Genomic DNA, 20259 nt, shown 5'->3' with positions numbered 1-20259 from the left:
AGAATATCATAATTTGGATAATAAAAGAGTGTGTGGTAATTGTAAAATGAAGACACTTGTTTATTAACTTAATATGATTTCATTGCTTCTCTCTATAGCGATGTACCTTAAACGTATTTTGTTGTTTTTTCTCTCCAGAGATTTTGCCCGCATTTCCAATTTGGGTAGTGGTGGGTATAGTTACTGCCGTGGTCCTAGGTCTCACTCTGCTTATCACCATGATTCTGGCTGTCCTCTATAGAAGGAGAAACTCTAAACGGGATTACACTGGGTAAGAAGCTCTGCTTTCGAGGGGAAAGTTGGAGGGAAGGAGTCAAAATTTGTGAAAACTTCTATATGTTGTATGGAAAAAGAATGGTGAAGAATTAGCTGCTGTTAACTTTCATGTCGGAACTGAGCTGTCTCCTTAGAAGGTGTTTTGTGTGGGCGAGCAGGGATCAAGGGACTGCCATTAAACGTGGAATGTGATGCTAATACCTGTTTCAGTTTCTTTCTTAGGTTTGGTGAAGTGGACTGCTCTGTAGTCTGTGCTCTCTGAGTACCTTCCACTCTGAGATTAGTATTATTAAGCCACAGATCTCTTGCTCCAGTATGAGTTTAATTTGATCTCTTGGTAATAATCTTACAAGGCTCTTCTTTTCAATTAGGTAAATGTAATAATCATAACAATGCCTGGGGAGAGTGTGCTGGTACGTGATGTGATGATGCAGGACTTTTCCTGTTTGTAGATTTACAAGTAGTTCATGACTTGTTCTTGAATGCATGGCTAGACTCATCCAAGGGGGATAATAAGAGTTGAACACCAAAATATTCCAGCAGTAAAGAAAAGTAGACTTTCTTTTTGCTTGTGGCTTCTCAAAGATAACACATTTGAGCAGAGGATGCGTGTCTAACTGAAGGACCCTCTCTTTTTGCCACTCCAGCTGGACAGCTAGCCCATATAAGCTCTGTAGAACTTGTGTGGTAAGACTGAGAGTGAAGCTGGGTTTCAGCTGATGGAGCACGGGCTGCGTCCCAAGTGCACGAAGGGACTGTGATCTGAGAGGGTTGCATGCCCTGAACTCCTTGGCTGGTGGATGGTAGGACCTCTTTCTTTGGGTTCTGCTGCTTTACTTTTTAGGAGTGCTGTGTTTTAAGGAGTTTGAGTGTTCAAATTCAGATATCACTTGCTTGGAATGTTTCTGTTTGCTGACTGTACTCGCTCCCTTGCATGGTGAGTAATTTATGATGAAATTTAACCAGAATATTGGTTTTCAACATGAAACTAATCCGGGTGGTGACATGCCAATCTTCGTTCATGCTTTTGGGTTAATGAAAGCACTGAAAAGTGTGCCTTAGAATCTTGCATGGCATCATGAATGCTGCTATTCTTCTTACTTGTTTTTTTTCCCTCCTCCCCTGCCTTTTCTACCTGGGTGTGCCAAGATCAGATCCTGCTTATCTTCCACTTCTTAAGAAAAGCTGACATAGACGACACATTGGGACTATAACAGGGCTGGGTCTCCTCTTCCACTCCCACTAGACACATGGTAACCAATCACACTGGCTGTTGCTGTTAATACTCCTGTGTGTGTACTCAGCCCATCTCCCTTGTTGACAACTAACCATCTATCTCTGAGCTAACCCAACAGCTATCATGGTTTGTCCACAAATATGTCCTCTGTCTGTATTAGAAACATGTTGAGTGTACCATCCCAATGAAATTGGGTTGTCAGGTTTTATGGTCATCTGAACATATATGTTCTTCATGTAAGATGCCTGTGTGTGTGTGTGTTAGTTTTTTTTTAATACTTGAATTGTATTATTACTGAGTTAGACCCTCTTTGTGTTAGAATACTCAAACCATTTTGGTTTGGGCTGTATAGCCTCCTGGTTCAGAGAAAGCACAGTTTGCAGAATGCTTTGTATGATTTGATCTTAATAACGACACTTTAAGTGATTCTCTCCATACTTCTAAGATTTTTAAAAAGTACATCATAAAGGATTTTAGCTCTGCTGAAAACACATCCCATCAAGGAATCTGTAATGAGTTACCTCTTGGCATCAATTCTCCCTGGTTTACTTATGAGATAGGCCTTGCTGTTGAAAACCCCCTGTGCCCCTGAAAAAGTTCAGCCCATGTGATGTGGCATTCCACAGTTTCTTATGATCCGTGACTTCCTGGATTTTCTTTGGTTTGGTTGCGGAATTGGTGGGGAAACAAACAATGGGGACCCAGGGAATCAAAGGTGTGAGATGAGCCAAGACTACAAGCCTGGATCTGTATCTGTCATTTTGGAAGCACATTCAGAAGAGGTTTGCCTTTGATGATCACAAAAGCGAATTGCTATCAAGAAGGTATGGCTTGCTCCTTTAAACCTGTATGCCAAAGCAGGATTGATAGCAGGGGAAAAACCCAAAGCAGCCAAAGGGTAAATGTATATTATAGCCAGAATCCCATTCAGCACGTATCATTGTTGTAAACTGGGGCAAGGTGGTCATCCCACATTGGTTTCTTAGCCTCCCCTGGAGTATCATCACTGGCTTGGAAGAATTAGTCAGGGATAAAAATTAGTTTCAAGAAATGTGATTGTTTTGATACTCATTGTTTTGTTGAGTTTTGTTTTTATATATCTGCTACTTCCTCTTGTCATCACTTGCATTTCTATATTTTATGTTTCCATTTTAATTATTTTTTTTTTTTACATTTGTTCTCCAAATTGCCAACTTATCAGCTGCAATACATCAGAGAATGTGTCACCAGTTAAGCAGGTTTCACGGAAGTCTCCCTCCGACACAGAGGGTCTAGTAAAGAGCCTGCCTTCTGGATCTCACCAGGTAACAGCTGATTGCGGTCTGTCCACTTACCGTGCTCTGCAGTTTGGTGCTGTGCCGTGTTCTGGGATGCAGAAAAGAATAATACTAAGCTGCGAGAGAGTGAAACAGAAAGACAGAGCAAGAGAAGCAGAGAAGAACATAGGGGTTGGTTTAGGAGGAACACAAGAAAGTATGTGGAAAAGAATCTGACTTGAGTAAAGGTTTCCACCAAACCGCCACTAACAGATTGGCTCAAGAAAATTAGGAGATGACTGTCAGATGTAAACACTTCTTCCCTAGTTGCTCAAAGAATTAAAGCTAATGAACTAGATTCTATTTTGAGGTGTACCTTAAGCCATGAAATTCACAGGAGTAAGTTGATTTTGGTATTGATAATAAACCAGAAAAGTTATTTTGTATGAATTCTTTAGAAGAAATAGAAAGTAAGCAGTTACTTGAATAATTAGTAGGCTTGATGAACAAGGAAAGTCTGGTTTCTGCTTTTTCTAGAAAGTACGGAGAAGAAATAACTTTTATTTGGAACTAGCATGGAATGTAGCATTGTGGTTAGTATTGTGTTCTGTTCATGCTGATGTAACTATGATTGTGGCATGGCAGAAATTCCAGAGCTTAGTACTGATTCTGTTCTTCTGGGATAGAAAGTGTTAGAAGGAATGTGGCCAGTTATAACTTTGCTCTGAGGAGGAGGGATTAAGGGTGTAGTGGGCTGGCTAGATTTAAGAGGAAGTAAAGAAAAGGATAACAGTGTTTTGTGGAAGAATTACCCCATAGTCTTAGTCTGCAGTTGTCGTATGTGGTAAGGACACGGAGGCGCTGTGATGTTAAATTATTAAAAGCACAGAGCAGTTAGCGACAGAATTGGGGCTCGAAACTTAGATTTCTAGGCAGCGTATATTCTTTCACAGCATCAGGACCTTACTTATTCCTAGTCTGTCTGTTCATCTCTCTCATTCTTTTATCTGTGTGTCTTTCTGTCCCTCTCTCTCTCAGTTTACATAGTATGCCTCAGATACCTAATTCACCAATTTGGATTGTGAATAGGAATAAGGTTGTGAATAAAGGCATTAAAGTTGCAGGTAGACATTATACCTAAAGAAGCCCTGGAAACTTTTTCTTCTGCCCTTGAAATGCTGTAGAAGTTGTTCTATTGAAAACAAACTGGGGGTAGGGGAAGAAAGAAAGAATTCTCTACACTGGGAAACAGGCTGTTCAGTACCATGATTCCTGAGAGACAGGAATAAAGGGCAGCCCCGTGATCATCCCAGCTTCCTCAGGCATCTTCCAGACTGCGGTACTGAGGGGAGACAGAAACGGCTCAGCTGTCCCACTGAGCTGGGGAGGCCAGGGTGGCTAGGATTTACGAGGCACCACACCAGAGAAGAAGAAAGAGTGTAGAGAGAAGACGCGTCGGGATCTGGATTGGGTCCCCTTGAGCCTTTGCTAAATACAGATTTGTAGATGCGTGGGCGACACGTCCTAGTGGCCAGAGGAAGAACCGCCTGGAAAGCAAGCAGGTTGTGCAGTGCCCTGAAACTTACGCAGGACCGGAAATAGTTTGTGTTGTCAAACGCAGAGTGGAGAGAGCTCATTATGTACAGGGTATTGGTTGGAGTTCTCAGAATGGTCACACCTTAGCTGCACAAGTTGCATCCAACTCTTTGTGATGCCACGGACTATAGCCCTCTAGGCTCCTCTGTCCATGGGATTTCCAAGGCAAGAATACTGGAGTAGGGAAAAAAATAAAATACTGGAGTGGGTTGTCACTTCCTTCTCCAGGGAATCTTCCCGACCCAGGGATTGAACCCGTGTCTCTCGCATTGGCAGCAGATTCTTTACCACTGAGCCATCGGGCTAATGGGACTAAATTAGCACCTTGGTAGTAGGGCTAAATCAGTACCAGATTATGGATGCTATGGACCCACCATAAAAAGGAAGCATTTAAAGAATCAAACTAATCTAAAAGTAGGTGCACGCCAACACAAAATCCAGTCTTTACAACAATATAGCAAAATCCAAGCATCTAAAGAAGTGTATATATATATATGTGTGTGTGTACAAAAAAGTATGTGTGTGTGTGTGTGTATAGCTGAATCACTTTGCTGTACACTTGAAACTAACACAGTATTGTAAATTAACTATGCTTCAAGTTTTTAAAAGGACAAACACCAAAAAACAAAATCCAACACCTGCCACCGAAAAATTCCCAATGTCTGACTGGCTGTGTGTATGTGCTACAACCCCTTCAGTCAGTCATGTCTGACTCTTTGCAACCCTACGGACTGTAGCCCATCAGGCTCCTCTGTCCATGGGATTCTCTAGGCAGGAATATTGGAGTGGGTTTAGATGCCCTCCTCCAGGGGACCTTCCCAATCCAGGGATCAAACCTGCATCTCTTATGTCCCCTGCATTGGCAGGTGGGTTCTTTGCCACTAGCACCACCTGGGAAACCTACCCCAATACAGAGGTTTTTGGTGTTTAAAAAAAAAGAAATTCACAATGTCTGACATCAGTCAAAACTTACCAAGCATACGAAGAAGAGGGAATATAAAACATATAGTCAAGAGAAAAGTCAATCAATAGGAGCAAACCCAGAAGTGACATAGGTGATAGAATTCATAGAATTCAGGACCTTAAAATAAATATTATAAATCTTAAAAATAAACTTAAGGTTGTAAGGGAAACCTTAACATACTACGGAGAGAAATAGAAATATAAAAAAGACCAAAATGGAAGAAACTTCTAGAAATGAAAAAAACATTGGATGGCATAAATGACAGATTAGACACTATGGAAGAAAAATTCAGTAAACTTGAAGAAGCAATTGAAACTAACCAAAACAAAGCATGAAAGAAAAACTGGGAGACATGAACAGAACTACAGTAGTAAGCTAGTAGACAATATTAAGCAACCTGATTTCCTTCCTGAGAAGGAAAGGGAAGTAAAAAGAAATTTTAAAAAATAGTAGCCAAACACTTTCCATTCTTGTAGCTATTTAAAAATTTTTATTTACTCTTTTTTTTTTTTTGGTTGTGCTGGATCTTTGTTGCGGCCCGTGGGCTTTCTCTAGCTGTGGCTGTTTTAAGCAGGGGCTGCTCTGTGTTATGGTGCCGGGGCTGCTTATTCGGTGGCTTCCTTTGTTGCAGAGCACAGGCTGTAGCGCGCATGGGCTTCAGTATTCGCAGCATGTAGCCTCAGCAGTTGGGCTCGCTTGCTCTGTGGCATGTGGAATCTACCCTGATCAGGGCTCGAACTTGTGTTCTCTACATTAGCAGGGGGATTTTTATCCACTGTATCACCAGGGAAGTTTCTCTCTTTGCCATTTTTTCCCTGATATTTATCATCATATTTCTGAGCAACCTTATTACTGAATTTAGCCCCTCCCTTCAAGCCCTTCTTCCCAGCATATACTTTCAAGTATATACACGGCCACATGCTTCTTCCCAGTATGGATATGTGGTTAGGTGTTATTTTTCACTGTTACATATACCTGTTTTTGTCACTGTTGTACTGCATACATTTGGTTTTTTGTACAATTTTATTTTGTTTGTCATAGAGCTCTTTACTTTGGTTTTTATCTGCTTAGTTTTCTAAGTGCTTATCTATTAATGCACTCCATCTCAAAATTCTCCAGGCAAAAACCTCTGAGCACATTCAGACACGTCAGATATCCTGTGGGTTTCATTTTGTTCATGGAGACATGCCTGTTGAAATCTTCTGGCTTTGCTGTGCTTTAGGCTGCTGGGTAGGAGCAGCCTGGGTCTCCCCTCCCAAGAAATTTTCTTTCTCTTGCTTCTGTCGGACCTCAGATCCTCACCTTTTTACTTTATTCCCATAGTGTGGTAGAACATATCCTCCGTAACTTCTTGAGAAAGGATGTACAGCAGATACGAATGTTGAGGCTTTGTATGCTAAACAAAATAATGACCTCCAAATCCATCCTAATCCCTGGAACCTGTGGGATATGATACATTACATGTCAAGACGTTACCTTACGGATCTTGAGATGGGGAGATTTTCCTGGATTATCCATGTGGGCCAGATGTAATCAGAAGGGTCCTTAGCAGAGGGAAGCAGGAGGGTCCGGGCCAGAGATTTGAAGACTATTCTGCTGGCTTTGAAGATGAAGGAAGGGGTCACAAGCCATGGAATGCAAGCAGCTCCCATAAGCTGGGGAAAGCAAGGAAGCAAATTGTCCCTGGAGCCCCTAGGAGGAAAGCAGCTTTACTGATGCCTTGATTCAGCCCAGTGAAACCCATCTCAAACTTTCGACCTCCAAAACTGTAAAATAATATGTTTGTCTTCAGCAGGTCTGAAATTGTTTTTATTCTCCTCCCTCAAGCTTGACTGAGAATCTGGTTGGGTAGGATTCCAGATTGGAAATCATTTTCCTTCAGCATTTTGAGGCATTGCTGATTTTTCTAGCTTCCAACGCCAAGAAGTTGATACTGTCCTGATGCCTCCTCCTTTGTGTACGGCCAGTTTTATTTTCCTTCTCTTAGAGTCTTTTTTTATCCCTTGTGTTCTGAAATTTTATAAAATTGTGGGATTTTTTCCATACATTATAATGGCTACTCAGTGGACTCTTTTCAATCTGGAAGGTATGTCCTTCAGTTAGGATATTGTCTTCCATTATTCTCTGGAAACTTTCCTCCTCCATTTTCTTATTCTCTGTTTTGGAAATTCCTGTTAAGAATTGGATCATTTCCTAGAGCAGTTCTTTCTTATTTTTGCTGTTTTGCAGTTTTCTTCTAGAAAATTTCTACAACTTTATCTTCCAACTTTTATTAAATATTTAATTTCTGTTATCTTCCTCTTAATTTTCAAGAACTATTACTTAATCTCAGATTCTAATAGCGCATACTTGTTTTCATGAATACATTGTCTTATCTCTCTGTATAATTTTTTCTTGTTTTATATGATTTTTAAAAAAATGTTTTCTTCTGTTATTGTTTCCTTTGAATTCCCTTTTTTCTCTTATAATTTTTGTCATGTTAGAAACTTTCCACAAATGCCCAATGATCCTGGGTTGTCTGTTCACTGTGAAGGCACTCATTAAGTGGACTTAAAAATGAAAGTGTTAGTCGCTCAGTGGTGCCCGACTCTTTGCAAGGCCATAGCCTGTAGCCCACCGGGCTCCCCTGTCCATGGGATCCTCCAGGCAGGAAGACTGGAGTGGCTGCCATTCCTTGGCTGCCCTGTTTCCAGCATCCAGACCCCACCCTGCTGTGCCTGCTGTCCATGAGTCAGAGCCAGGCTCAGCTCTCTTGTGAGTAAGCTCCTGGGGTTCTGCCCAGTCCTGACTCTGGCATTTTCTGGAGGTTAGTGGGAAGCAGTTCACACACCGTGTCAATCTGTACTATCTTTTTTCAGTGTTTGCAGTCAGACCTCAGGTCGGTTTTGAGAGGAGAGCCCCAGTGCTCCCCACAGTTTGGTTCCTGGGTTATTTTCTCTGTGCTCAGTGCAGGTCCCCGAAAGCCTCTTCTCTCTCGTTGTTGCTGTTCAGCTGCCCAGTTGTGTCTAACTCTTGGTGACCCCGTGGACTGCAGCACATCAGGCCTCCCTGTCCATCACCATATCCCAGAGTTTGCCCAAATTCAAGTTCATTGCACTGGTGATGCCATCCAGCCGTCTCATCCTCTGAGGCCCTTCTCTCCTTCTGCCCTCAGTCTTTCCCAGCATCAGGGACTTTTCCGGTGAGTCATCTGTGTGCATCAGATGACCAAAATACTGGAGCTTCAGCTTCAGTGTCAGTCCTTCCAGTGAATATTCAGGGCTGATCTCCCTTAAGATTGACTGGTTTGATCTCCTTGATGTCCAAGGGAATCTTTCAGGAATCTTCTCCAGCACCACAGTTTGAAGGCATCAATTCTTTGATGTGCTGCCTTTTTTGTGGTCCAGCTCTCACAACCATATATGACCACTGGGAAGACCATAGCCTTGACTATACAGACCTTTGTCCACAGAGTAATGTCTCTGCTTTTCAACACACTGTCTAGGTTTGTTATTGCTTTCCTGCCAGGAAGCAATCATTTTCTGATTTCATGGCTGCAGTCAGCATCTGCAGTGATTTTGGAGCCCGAGAAGAGGAAATCTGTCACTACTTCCACCTTTTCCCCTTCTATTTGCCATGCAGTAATGGGAAACGCTGGACTGGAAGAAGCACAAGCTGGAATCAAGATTGCCGGGAGAAATATCGATAACCTCAGATATGCAGATGACACCACCCTTATGGCAGAAAGTGAAGAGGAGCTAAAAAGCCTCTTGATGAGAGTGAAAGAGGAGAGTGAAAAGGTTGGCTTAAAGCTCAACATTAAGAAAACAAAGATCACGGCATCTGGTCCCATCACTTCATGGGAAATAAATGGGGAAACAGTGGAAACAGTGTCAGACTTTATTTTGGGGGGCTCCAAAATCACTGCAGATGGTGACTGCAGCCATGAAATTAAAAGATGCTTACTCCTTGGAAGGAAAGTTATGACCAACCTAGATAGCATATTGAAAAGCAGAGACATGATTTTGCCATAAAAGGTCCATCTAGTCAAGGCTATGGTTTTTCCTGTGGTCACGTATGGATGTGAGAGTTGGACTGTGAAGAAAGCTGAGCGCTGAAGAATTGATGCTTTTGAACTGTGGTGTTGGAGAAGATGCTTGAGAGTCCCTTGGACTGCAAGGAGATCCAACCAGTCCATTCTAAAGGAGATCAGCCCTGGGATTTCTTTGGAAGGAACGATGCTAAAGCTGAAACTCCAGTACTTTGGCCACCCCATGCGAAGAGTTGACTCATTGGAAAAGACTCTGATGCTGGGAGGGATTGGGGACAGGAGGAAAAGGACTACAGAGGATGAGATGGCTGGATGGCATCACTGACTCGATGGACGTGAGTTTGAGTGACCTCCGGGAGATGGTGATGGACAGGGAGGCCTGGTGTGCTGCAATTCGTGGGGATGGGGCCAGATGCAATGATCTTAGTGTTTTTAATATTTAGTCTTCAGCCAGCTCTTTCACTCTCTTCCTTCACCCTCATCAAGAGGCTCTCTAGTTCCTCTTCCCTTTCTGCCATTAGTGGTATCATCCGCATATCTGAGATTGTTGATCTTTCTCCTGCCTATCTTGATTCTGCCTTGTAACTCACCCAGCCTGGCATTTCTCATGATGTGCTAAACAGACATGTGTTAAACAGACAGGGTGGCCGCAGACAGCCCTGTCGGACCCCTTTCTCGATCTTGAACCAGTCAGTTGTTCCATACAGGGTTCTAACTGTTGCTTCTTGACCCGCATGCAGGCTTCTCAGGAGACATGTAAGATGGTCTGATACTCCCATCTCTGAGAGCTTTCCACAGTTTGTCATGATCCACACAGTCAAAGGCTTTAGCATAATTGATGAAACAGAGATAGTTGTTTTCTGAAATTCCCTTGCTTTCTCTATAATCCAGTGAATGTTGGCAATTTGACCTCTAGTTTCTCTTCTTTTTCTAAACCCAGCCTGGACATCTGGAAGTTCTTGGTTTGCATAATGCTGAACATGTTGCAAATCAGGGTTTCTGTTAAGTGACATTACCTGGAGTAGCCTTTGTCTTACTTGGTTATTTTTAATCAAGTAATAATGTATCTTATTTTACAGTTGTACAACTTGTTAAATATATTTTCTGCCTTAACCTGATTCTGGAATTTATAAAGCCTTTGCCAGTCAACATGAGACTTGGAACTGTGATTTCCTTGCAGATTTATCTTCCAGTTTTTGTTTTGTTTAGGTTTTCATTCAGTGGTCACCTTAAAACAAGGGCTGCTATCCTGGGGTTAAAACATTTGCTTCAAATACTCCACAGAATTCCTAAGCACCAGAGGGCCTCAGGTGACACTCGTGTGTGCTCTTACTCACCATCACGTGGCACCCTCACTGTGTGTGACAGGAACGCCTCTCTGTCTGAGCACCAGAGGAGTTTATGGAAGTGGTTCTCACCAGAATCCTTTTGATATTCTATCTTCCACTTGTTCAGACTGAAGCAGAAAAGGTTTCTGTTTGGAGAAAACTGGCTTGACCTAATATGTTGATCTTATTAGGGAATTTATGAGATTAAATACTTTTTATAAATTGAGCATAACCAAACGTAGCAGTTGTTTTGACAACCTGATCTTTCCATTGTAGGCATCACTTCCACACACATCTAAGCGCTTAGCATATATGCAATGTTAGCTGAACGCGGGAAACACAGGGATGATTATCATCTGGTCCCTGCCCTACAGACCCTCAGAGGCTCCTGGGTTGTTGGGATCATCTTCAAGCTTTTCCATGATATGGAGAATTTTTTTATATGTACATCCTAACAAACAACCTTGAGGAAATCTTCATATTTATTAGATAGACATCTTAGTGTATTAAGGGTTAGTCATGTGTTACAGACCAGTATTGACTCTTGGGTCCAGCTAATGGTGTAAACTTGCAGGGAATTATTTAACTTCAGGATTTGTTCCCTTAATCTTTGAAATAATGGGTCAGGGCAAGTTGATGTCTAAACACCTTCTTATTAAATAATGGGTTAGGGCAAGTTGACGTCTAAAGACCTTCTCATTTTTCCTTTGCTAATTATAAGGGTTCATGGTACCCTGCGGGCTTCCCTGGTGGCTCAGACAGTAGAGAATCCACCTGCAATACAGGACACCTGGGTTCAATCCCTGGGTTGGGAAGATCCCCTGAGAAGGGACTGGCTGCCGACTCCAGTGTTCTTGCCTGGAGGATTACATGGACAGAGGAGCCTGGGAGGCTTCAGTCCATGGGGTTGCAAAGAGTCAGACACGACTGAGCGACTCACACACACACATACAAGCAAACACGGAGTACTGTGCCTTATGAGGACAGGTTGAGGCAGTCACTGCCCACGTACTGCATCAGATATGTGAAATGGACACGTGACAGGAATATTTGAAAACTATCCCTTAGTACTTTCTTCCAATGGTTCTATCAGGACATGTTCCTTGATCAGCAAAACCTTCCCTTTTCTACCTGCAGGCATCATCTGAGAGTCTAATAGTATTAGTCATTACTATGTGAGTGAATAAATAACTCCATGTTATTTTATCAAAAGAGAAACAATACTAGTGCTCCAGGAAGGAAATTTACAAAAGATGAAAACATACTAGCCAGGCAGGGCATTAATTGTGCTATATTACTCATCTGTCTTCGGCCAGTATTTTTGTTCTAATTGGAAGATTAGTAACAGAAGACCTGACTAAAAATACCTTTAACAGTAAGAGATTTGCTAACTCACAAGAGACCCCAAAGCAGGGAACCTCTGTGTCCATTAGTGCAGTAGTCCAGGAGCGTCCTTAAGACGCAAGTTCTTCCCATCTTATTCTTTCATCCTCTGGGCACATTGTTCTCAGGCTCCTTCCCTCAGCCTCAAAATGACTGCCATGCTTTGAGGCAGCTCATGAAAAAAGGCACTTGTAGGAAAAGCTGAATCTCCTCCCAGGTGGTTTTTATTATGAAGGAGAATTACCAGAAGCCCCCCAGCAAACTTCTCCTAGTTCCCTTGGCCAGAGTGGGTCACATGCTGATGCCTCTTGCCAGTCTTGTGCGAGGGGGCAGCAGTTATAACTGACTTCACCCCTGGGGGCAGGAGAGGTGAAAGTGAAAGTCGCTCGGTCCTGGTTGACTCTTTGCAACCCAATGGACACAGTCCATGGAATTCTCCAGGCAAGAATACTGGAGTGGGTAGCCTTTCCCTTTTCCAGGGGATCTTCACAAACCCAGGGATTGAACCCAGAGAGTGAACCTAGGGCTCCCGCATGGCAGGCAGATTCTTTACCAGCTGAGGCACAAGGGAAGCCCCCGGGGGCAGGAGAGGGTGGAGTCAAATTACTTGAGTGAAGGGAGTGAACACCAGAACCAAATTAGGGCTCTTGGACTTGCCTGGTGGTCCAGTGGTTAAGAAACCGCTTTCTAGTACAAGGGACACAGGTTCAATCCCTGGTCCGAGAAGATCCCACATACCACAGAGTAGCTAAGCGCTTGTGGCACGACTGCTGAGCCTGCGCTCTAGTGCCCACCAGCCGCGACCACTGGGACCCACGCACCTAGAGGAGCACCACAGAGAGAATCCCGCTCCCCGCAGCCATCGAACAGCCCCTGCTCACTGCAGCTCGAAGAAGCCTGCTCGTGGCGATGAAGACTCAACACAGCCAAAAATAAAGTTGGTTTTCAAATTAATTTAAAAAAAAAAAAGGCAAGGGAGGACTCCTCCCACAAACAAAGTGGGAAGTTGGGTTGGGAAGGGTGTCAGGTAGGCACTACTTAAGAGTTTGGAGTATCTTTCTTTGTAAAGCTTAGTTTTGAATGACATTGATTTCAAATAATCTTTGTGTGTATATCTTTGGGATCCTTTTCTGGAAACAATGCTTTGTATACAAAAGGCAAGTGGGAATTCCCTAGCAGTCCAGTGGTTAGGATTTCAAGCTTCTGCTGCAGAGGACACAGGTTTGATCCCTGGTTGGGGAGCTAAGATCCCACAAACCACATGGCATAGCCAAAAAAAACCAGGGGGCAAGTATTTTTGGAGGACAGTGAGTGGAAAAGTTATGTTTTTGTCAACTTTAGTCTATAGATATGTAAGGTCTCCAGAAGTACAACATGTGTATTGTCTCATTTAGTTCTCACGGCGGTCCTGTGAGGTAAGTTCCTTCACTATCCCTATTTTACTTGTGAAGAAACCTAGTGAGCAAGTGAGCTAGGTTTAGTCACTTGCTCAAGGTCAGTAGTCACTGCCAGAGCTGGTATTAGACCCAGATCTGTGTGGCTCTTAAGACATATACTTATTCTGTCCTGCCTATATCCAGTTCTTTTCAACTTTGTTTTGATAATTAGTTTCATTTATGTCAAAGAATGTCACAACACACACTGTTTCACATCTGTATTTGGAGATATGAAATAAATACTGAAAATGTGTTTTGTGAACATTCAGTGAGCATGTGGTTAAAGCAAATCTTGATATCTGTGTTAGGGTGTCAAGGGTGATTCCTCTAATGCCTGAAGGACCAGATTCCGATTCTAAAGGGCTACAGAAGCTATGGAGAGTATAATTCAGACATAATAGCTTCTAAGAAATTAATATGTGTTCAGAGATAGGTATCCTTGCTCTTCCATAACCCTTTCTTCCTGGAGTTTCTCCCTACTCTGTCGCCACTGTGTTTTTTTATTAGAATAAATTTCATGCAGGTAGTGTCCAGGGATAATTTCATTTCTAATTGGAACTAAACGAATAAACCTAGGTCAAGCAATTAGTTTTTTGAAACATTTTTAATAGTAAGGATTATTTGTATAATAAATAGTTGAGGAAAATATATATGTATGGAGTGATTTTTCACTCAGTTGTTGTAATTCTTTGTGGCAGCACCAAAAAAAAAAAAAAAAAAATAGAGGATGAGGAAAGGTGTCAGGATGTATAGTACAGCTAGGTTAGCATAGGTGTTATTATTGATATTGTTTAAACTCTCAAACACCCCAAAGTGAGTGTTTTAGCGATACAGCAGGTTCATTTCCAAGTTCTTGGTTCACTGGCCCCTCCTGAAGTCCTCAGTGGTCTTAGCCAAAGAAGACCGTTGACTTCTTGTCAAAGTCCTGAGGCATGTTCTGCAGAGACTCAGGGTACCATCAGCCTCCAGATCTCCCTCAGACCAGACCTTAGAGAGCTATTCAGAACTGAGCTACATTCACTGGTAGATTCCCCATGCCCCATTCTGGTGAGAATTCCTCCAGATTCGTTATTTCATCCACCTTTCATCCAGCACCTACAGTCTGCCAGGGCCTGTTCTAGGCATTTAACAAAGCCGCTGGCTGAAGAGCTCCTAAGAGGGAAAGAGTAAGGACGTCAGGAAGCAATTTGGAGAAACTAACCCACCAGTAGGAAGGGGCTCCTTTTATCTATCCTTCAGTGGTTTCCCAGCTCCTTTCGACAAACTGTTGTGTCCTCGTGTCGTGAAAGACAATACTGTCTCACATGAAAGACCTTCCTAGTTTCTTAATATTTACTGACTGATTCAGAGGTTATTCTGTTATTTTCCTTTGTGGCTTTCTCTCTTCTCTCTCTTTCCCACTCACACAGTGTATCGGTTACCTATTGCTATGTAATAAACCACTGTAAATAATGACTTGAACAACATTTGTTTGTTTAACTTTTTATTTTTTAGAGTCACATTTAACTTGCAGCTTTCTGAGATGAATATAGAGGGTTTCAGTTTGATTCAGTATTAGCAGAATGATCTGTTGCATTGCCCATGACAGCCATGAAAAGTATCACGCACTGACCAAACACAAAGTGACTTTGCTTGATTTATTTGATTGGTAACGGTGGTGTACTTTTAATTGTATTTGTATAACAGTGAGTTCATGATAAAAATGATTGATGTATTTTGAATGCTGTCAGACATTGCTTAAGTTTTACTTGTAGATATCATCTAATCCTTACAACAGTCTTGAGAGATATAATACTATTGCTAGTGCCATGTTAGAGATGAAGACAGTAATGCTTGGGGGGTTAAGAATACGCCTGGCGTGAGGCCCCACGGCTAGTGCTCAGCAGTGCTCCTGCCGTGCTCAGGAAGTTCAGTCTGCAGGTCTGCCGGCGTTCAGCTGGGTCTAGCCCTCGGCTGTCACTGTGTAAGTCTTCTTTCTGGTACACCATTGCATAGCTCGGTTTATCCCTTCTCTGGAAGTTGGAGTGCCTGAACTCCGCAGGATCCCACGCTACTCATTAAAGGATGCTGGTTGTAGGACTCCTAGATGGGAGTGAGGATGTTTATTTTATTTTATTCAGTTATTTCTTATAAAGTAGACTTTATTTCTTAGGGCAGTGTTAAGTGTACAGAAAAATCTAGCAGAAAGTAAAGAGGTCCTATGTACTCCTTCCTCTCCAAAGTTTCCCTGATTGTTAACGACTTGGATGGTTGTGGTACCTTTGTGACGGTTGATGAATCAATACAGAGAACTTTCTAATTCACTAAAGTCCATGGTTTGTATTACGGTTCACTCTCTGTGTTGTGCATTTCTGTCATGTATCTACCATTCTAGATTTGTATAGAAGTTTCAAGAGTGTTTATTTTAAACCACATGCTTCTGGCTACTGATCTTATGACTTCAAAATTGAAAACTTAAGCACAGTAGTAGACTATTCAAGGCGAGAGTCCCTGGATTGGGACAATTGCCTTGGGGTATATTAAACTTCTTTTTACCCCTAAAGAAGGCTATTTTGTGGTAGTTGCTGTTGTTTACAGTTTTAGAATCTCTGGGTTGGACGGACTCTAAGGGTTGTGCAATACAACCAGCTGTCTGATACTTGAACCCTTGGTCCTCCCAAGAGTCAGGACTCGCTCTGCCCGAGGCAGCCTTGCCTTGCTGTCCTGCTGGGACCCTGCCAGCCCTCTTCCTTACTGCTGAGGGTGAGAGGACGGCCTCTTCTCGTCCATCTAGGGCTTTTCCTTGTAAGTCTGCAGATGTGGCTTTGGGGTTATTTTAAATTTTAAAACAGGAAAAATGTTTACCTGATCTTAGATATCAAAGAAGCAGTGTTATTGGTTATAGTTAGACTAAGAGTCATACTATAAGTAGGTTTGTGGAAGAATACAGGAAGTTTTTTTAAAGTACCTATTTGTATAAAATGATCAGTTCAAAATTGATTGTATTTTCGAGTGGCACTGCATAAGTTGATTTCTTGTATAATTCTTAAAGTCATGATTTCAGCGGGTCTTGGATTGGCAGAAGTGCCCATTTTTGTCCTTGAGACTCTGATCCCAGTTGCAGGAGTTGAGGAATTATGTGACAGGTATTTAAGGGTAACTCTTGAGAAGGAATATTATATTGTTATAGATATTTTAAAACAGATACAAAAGTAGACAGAATAGTATAACAAATCTCTATGCACCATCTTGAACAGTTACCAAGTATACCCAATCTTGTTTTAAAGTCAGTCCTGGACATACTGTTCCTAAGAAGAATATGTTCCTGAAGACATTCAAAAGGGGGGACTCTTTGCTCTGAAACCCTAACAATATCATGTTAATCATCCCTTTAACAATATCACGTTAATCATCACTTCTGTCCCTGCACCTCACAAGGCCACCAGGTTTACCATACCTCTAATTCTGCTTCTCTTCCCCAGGGCCCAGTCATATATGCGCAGCTAGACCACTCTGGCGGACACCACAGCGACAGGATTAACAAGTCAGAGTCTGTGGTGTATGCAGACATTCGGAAAAATTGAGAAGACCGCGATCATATCCTAAGCAATAAGCAAATCCAAACTGGACTCTTGTGCAGAAAATGTAGCCCATAAATATGTGTGGCCTTGGAAACCAGAACGTGGAGAAGCACATGTCTAGTCATAGAGGGAGAAAAAGATGTGTATAAAGGATGTGTATAAATGTTCTATTTAATCTTCCTGGTGCAAGGAGCCAATGTTGCATGAAGAGATGGTATGATTCTATGTGTATATAAATTGTCTTGCTGGTTTTGTACTTCCCATCAGGGTCATTTACAGTTGAGAAAATTCAGACACATTCCTGTCACCATCGTTTAGATGTGGTTTGCCTTAATGGGGAAAGTAGCAGATCTTTTAGTATTCTGATAGACATGGCCTTTTAATATAAGGGCTTAACCCACCTTTGTGTGTACTGTAGTTGGAGAGTGGAGATGCTATGGTGGAAGCATGTTCAGGATGGCCTTTAGCCCAGGGTATATCGCCTCTGTGGCAGTTGTTTTTAGAAAGCCTCCATTTGCTATGCCACTTGAAGACTATGTGATTTTTGTTGCTATTTTTCTCTCTAAAATACAGGGCAGTTTTCTGCTTTCAGTGTTGTGTAGACTATAAAATTACACCCTGTAGCATATCATCTCAATTTGTGGATTCATCATAGCAAGATTAGCAAAGGATCAATCAATGCCAGAAGTCATTTCTTTCCAAGTACTTTTAGATCCATACCATAATCGATACATAATTGAAATCGAGAACCCGGACTGGCTTGAGGAGTACTGTACTATTTGGAGGGCAAAAGGTATGGTATGTTCTTTGCTGAAGTCCTTCGTGCTTGTAACAAGTCCCCATATAGCTGAAGGAGCAGAATTTCATTTCTTTCTAAGTAGACAGAAATGGAATAATTAGATTGCCAGTCTCTGGTATGGCAGTGCTCTCTCTAGAGAATCTTTATAAAGCTTCAGTCATGCTTCCAGCAGCCTGGCTCCTATAATAATAGCTTCAAGGCCTTTGAGGTTAAAGACAGTTAGATTTGTAAAGAATTTTCTTCATTTAAAATTGAAAATACTGATGATATAGTCCCAGAACGCATTGGGGTAAGTGGGTGTGACAGGTAATGTTAGTTTTCATCTCATTTAGTTTGAGATCCCCTAAGAGCTGCTTCCTTTTTTCTTCCTGTCTTGTTCTCTTTGTGAGAGACTTTGAAGGCCAAGTTCTAAGGAAATAAAGAGTAATTTAGATTTGAAGATGTCTAGGAGGTGGTTACACAGAGAAAAAGTGTATGAGCTACAGACAAACTCTGCCGCATATGTGCGGTCTTTTATTTTCCGAGAGACTGCTTGCTGTTAATCCCATGGTGCTCCAGCTCACATTCTGTTGACATATATGTAAGCAAGACTGGGTTTTGTCGTCACACATGCCTGCCATCTCTGAGCCTGGTGCGTCTGGCCTGTGCTGCATGCTGGAAGAAGGCCTTTTGGCTCTGCTCCCTGTCCCTCCTTTGTGCCCACAGGCCCCATGTGGAAGAGGGATGAAGAACACTCGCCCTGAGCAGTTCTGCAAAGTAACCAGCTCTGCCTTGTGCCCTGGGTTTCTCTGCCTCCATGCTGAAAACTCCAGAACCTTTAGGAGACCTTTTTGTGTAGAGGGAGCAGGGGTGGCAGGGGGGAGGGATGCGGGTGTTCAAATTTTTCTTTTTCAGTTGTTTTATGAATATTTTAATACATCTTTTTCAATTACTGGATTGTGTTGTGTGCTTAATTTAGATCAAGTGAAGAAGAGATCAAAGCCCTTTCCTTAATTTAATCTCTCTCCAGCCACACAGGCTCCTTCTCCAGAAATGCCTCCCATGTGCCTACCTCAGGCCCTTTGCACCTTCAGCCTAGAACACACGCTCCACACACTTGTGTGGTTTGCTCCTTCACTTGCTTTAAGTGTCTGCTCACACACCACCTTCTCAGAGAGACCTTCTGTGATACGTAAAAAAACAGCCTCACCCACCCCTGGCTCTCTCTAAGCCCTTAACCCTGCTGCTGTTCTCCCTGTCAAACCATACATGTGCTGATCTGTTTTCCCTACCAGAATGTAAGCCCTGAGAGGCCAGAATTTTGCTGTTTTGTTTACTGTTCCATCTTTAGTGTGTAGTACATTATCTGGCAATTAGCAATTGCTCGATAAATGTTGACTAGATGGATGATGGATAGATGGATTTATCTATTCAACAAATCTATATCCTATCATACGCCAGGCACTGTGCTAAGCATTAGGAACACACAGCTTCTCAAGGATCTTGCCACAGTAGAGGTGAGAGAAGGTGACATGGTAGTAATAATAGCTACTAGATATTAATACTTTCTGTATGCCAAAAATTTCTTGCTCTGTTTAGCACTATGAGTCAATCCTAGTTGTACTAATCTCAAACTCACTTTTAGAAAGATAAAGTCAGTATATTACAGCAGTATTTTTTTGGATACATCTCCAAGAGTAATACAATCAAAAGCAAAAATAAACTAATTGGACCTAATCAAACTTACAAGCTTTTGTACAACAAAGGTAACTAAAAAAGACAACCTCCTATGGAATAGGAGGAAACATCTGCAAAGACGTGACTGACAGGGCTGAATTTATAATATATATATAAACATTTCACATAGATCAATATATTTAAAAAAAACCCAGTCCAAAAGTGGGTGCAACTTAAGTAGACATTTCTTCAAATAAGACATACTGATAGCCAACAAGCACATGAAAAGATGTTCAACATTGCTAATTATTAGAGAAATGAAAATCAAAACTGCTATGAGATATCACCTCACACCAGTCAGAATGGCCATCATCAAAATGTCTACAAATAATAAATGCTGGAACAGGTATGGAGAAAAGGGAGCCCTCCTACACTGTTGGTGGGAGCATAAATTGGTGAACTGTATGGGGATCCCTTAAAATCTAAACTCAGATCCGTGACCCAGCAACTTGACTCCTGGACGTATGTCTGCAAAAGATGAAAACTAATTAAAAAGAGTACATGCACCCTAATGTTCCTTGCAGTGTTAGTTACAAGAGCCAGTTCACAGAATTGGCCTAAATGTCTACTGACAGATGAATGGATAAAGAAGACGTGGTACAAATAAACAATGAAATACTAGCCAGCCATAAAAATGAATGATAAAATGCCATTTGTAGTAACATGGATGGATAAAGA

General features: G+C 42.0%; 1 protein-coding gene across 2 annotated transcripts in view; it reads left to right on the top strand.

Annotated features, from left to right (window-relative positions):
- Window positions 1-18304, top strand: part of MPZL1 (myelin protein zero like 1) — an 83340-nt gene extending 65036 nt beyond the window's left edge. The window contains exons 4-7 of one of the 2 annotated variants that reach the window (XM_040229947.1): window positions 139-271; window positions 2715-2817; window positions 12868-13007; window positions 16968-18304. In XM_040229947.1, coding sequence (XP_040085881.1) covers window positions 139-271; window positions 2715-2817; window positions 12868-13007; window positions 16968-16992 — 401 coding nt within the window. In that variant the 3' untranslated portion in view covers window positions 16993-18304. The remainder of the gene's footprint in view (window positions 1-138; window positions 272-2714; window positions 2818-12867; window positions 13008-16967) is intronic. The other variant, XM_040229948.1, reaches the window with a different exon arrangement.
- Window positions 18305-20259: the final 1955 nt, after the last annotated feature.

Source organism: Oryx dammah, unplaced genomic scaffold (genome assembly GCF_014754425.2).
Source record: "Oryx dammah isolate SB20612 unplaced genomic scaffold, SCBI_Odam_1.1 HiC_scaffold_28, whole genome shotgun sequence".
Lineage (NCBI taxonomy): Eukaryota > Metazoa > Chordata > Mammalia > Artiodactyla > Bovidae > Oryx > Oryx dammah.
The sequence above is the reverse complement of the archived record's forward strand: the minus strand, read 5'-3'. Positions and strand labels throughout refer to the sequence as shown.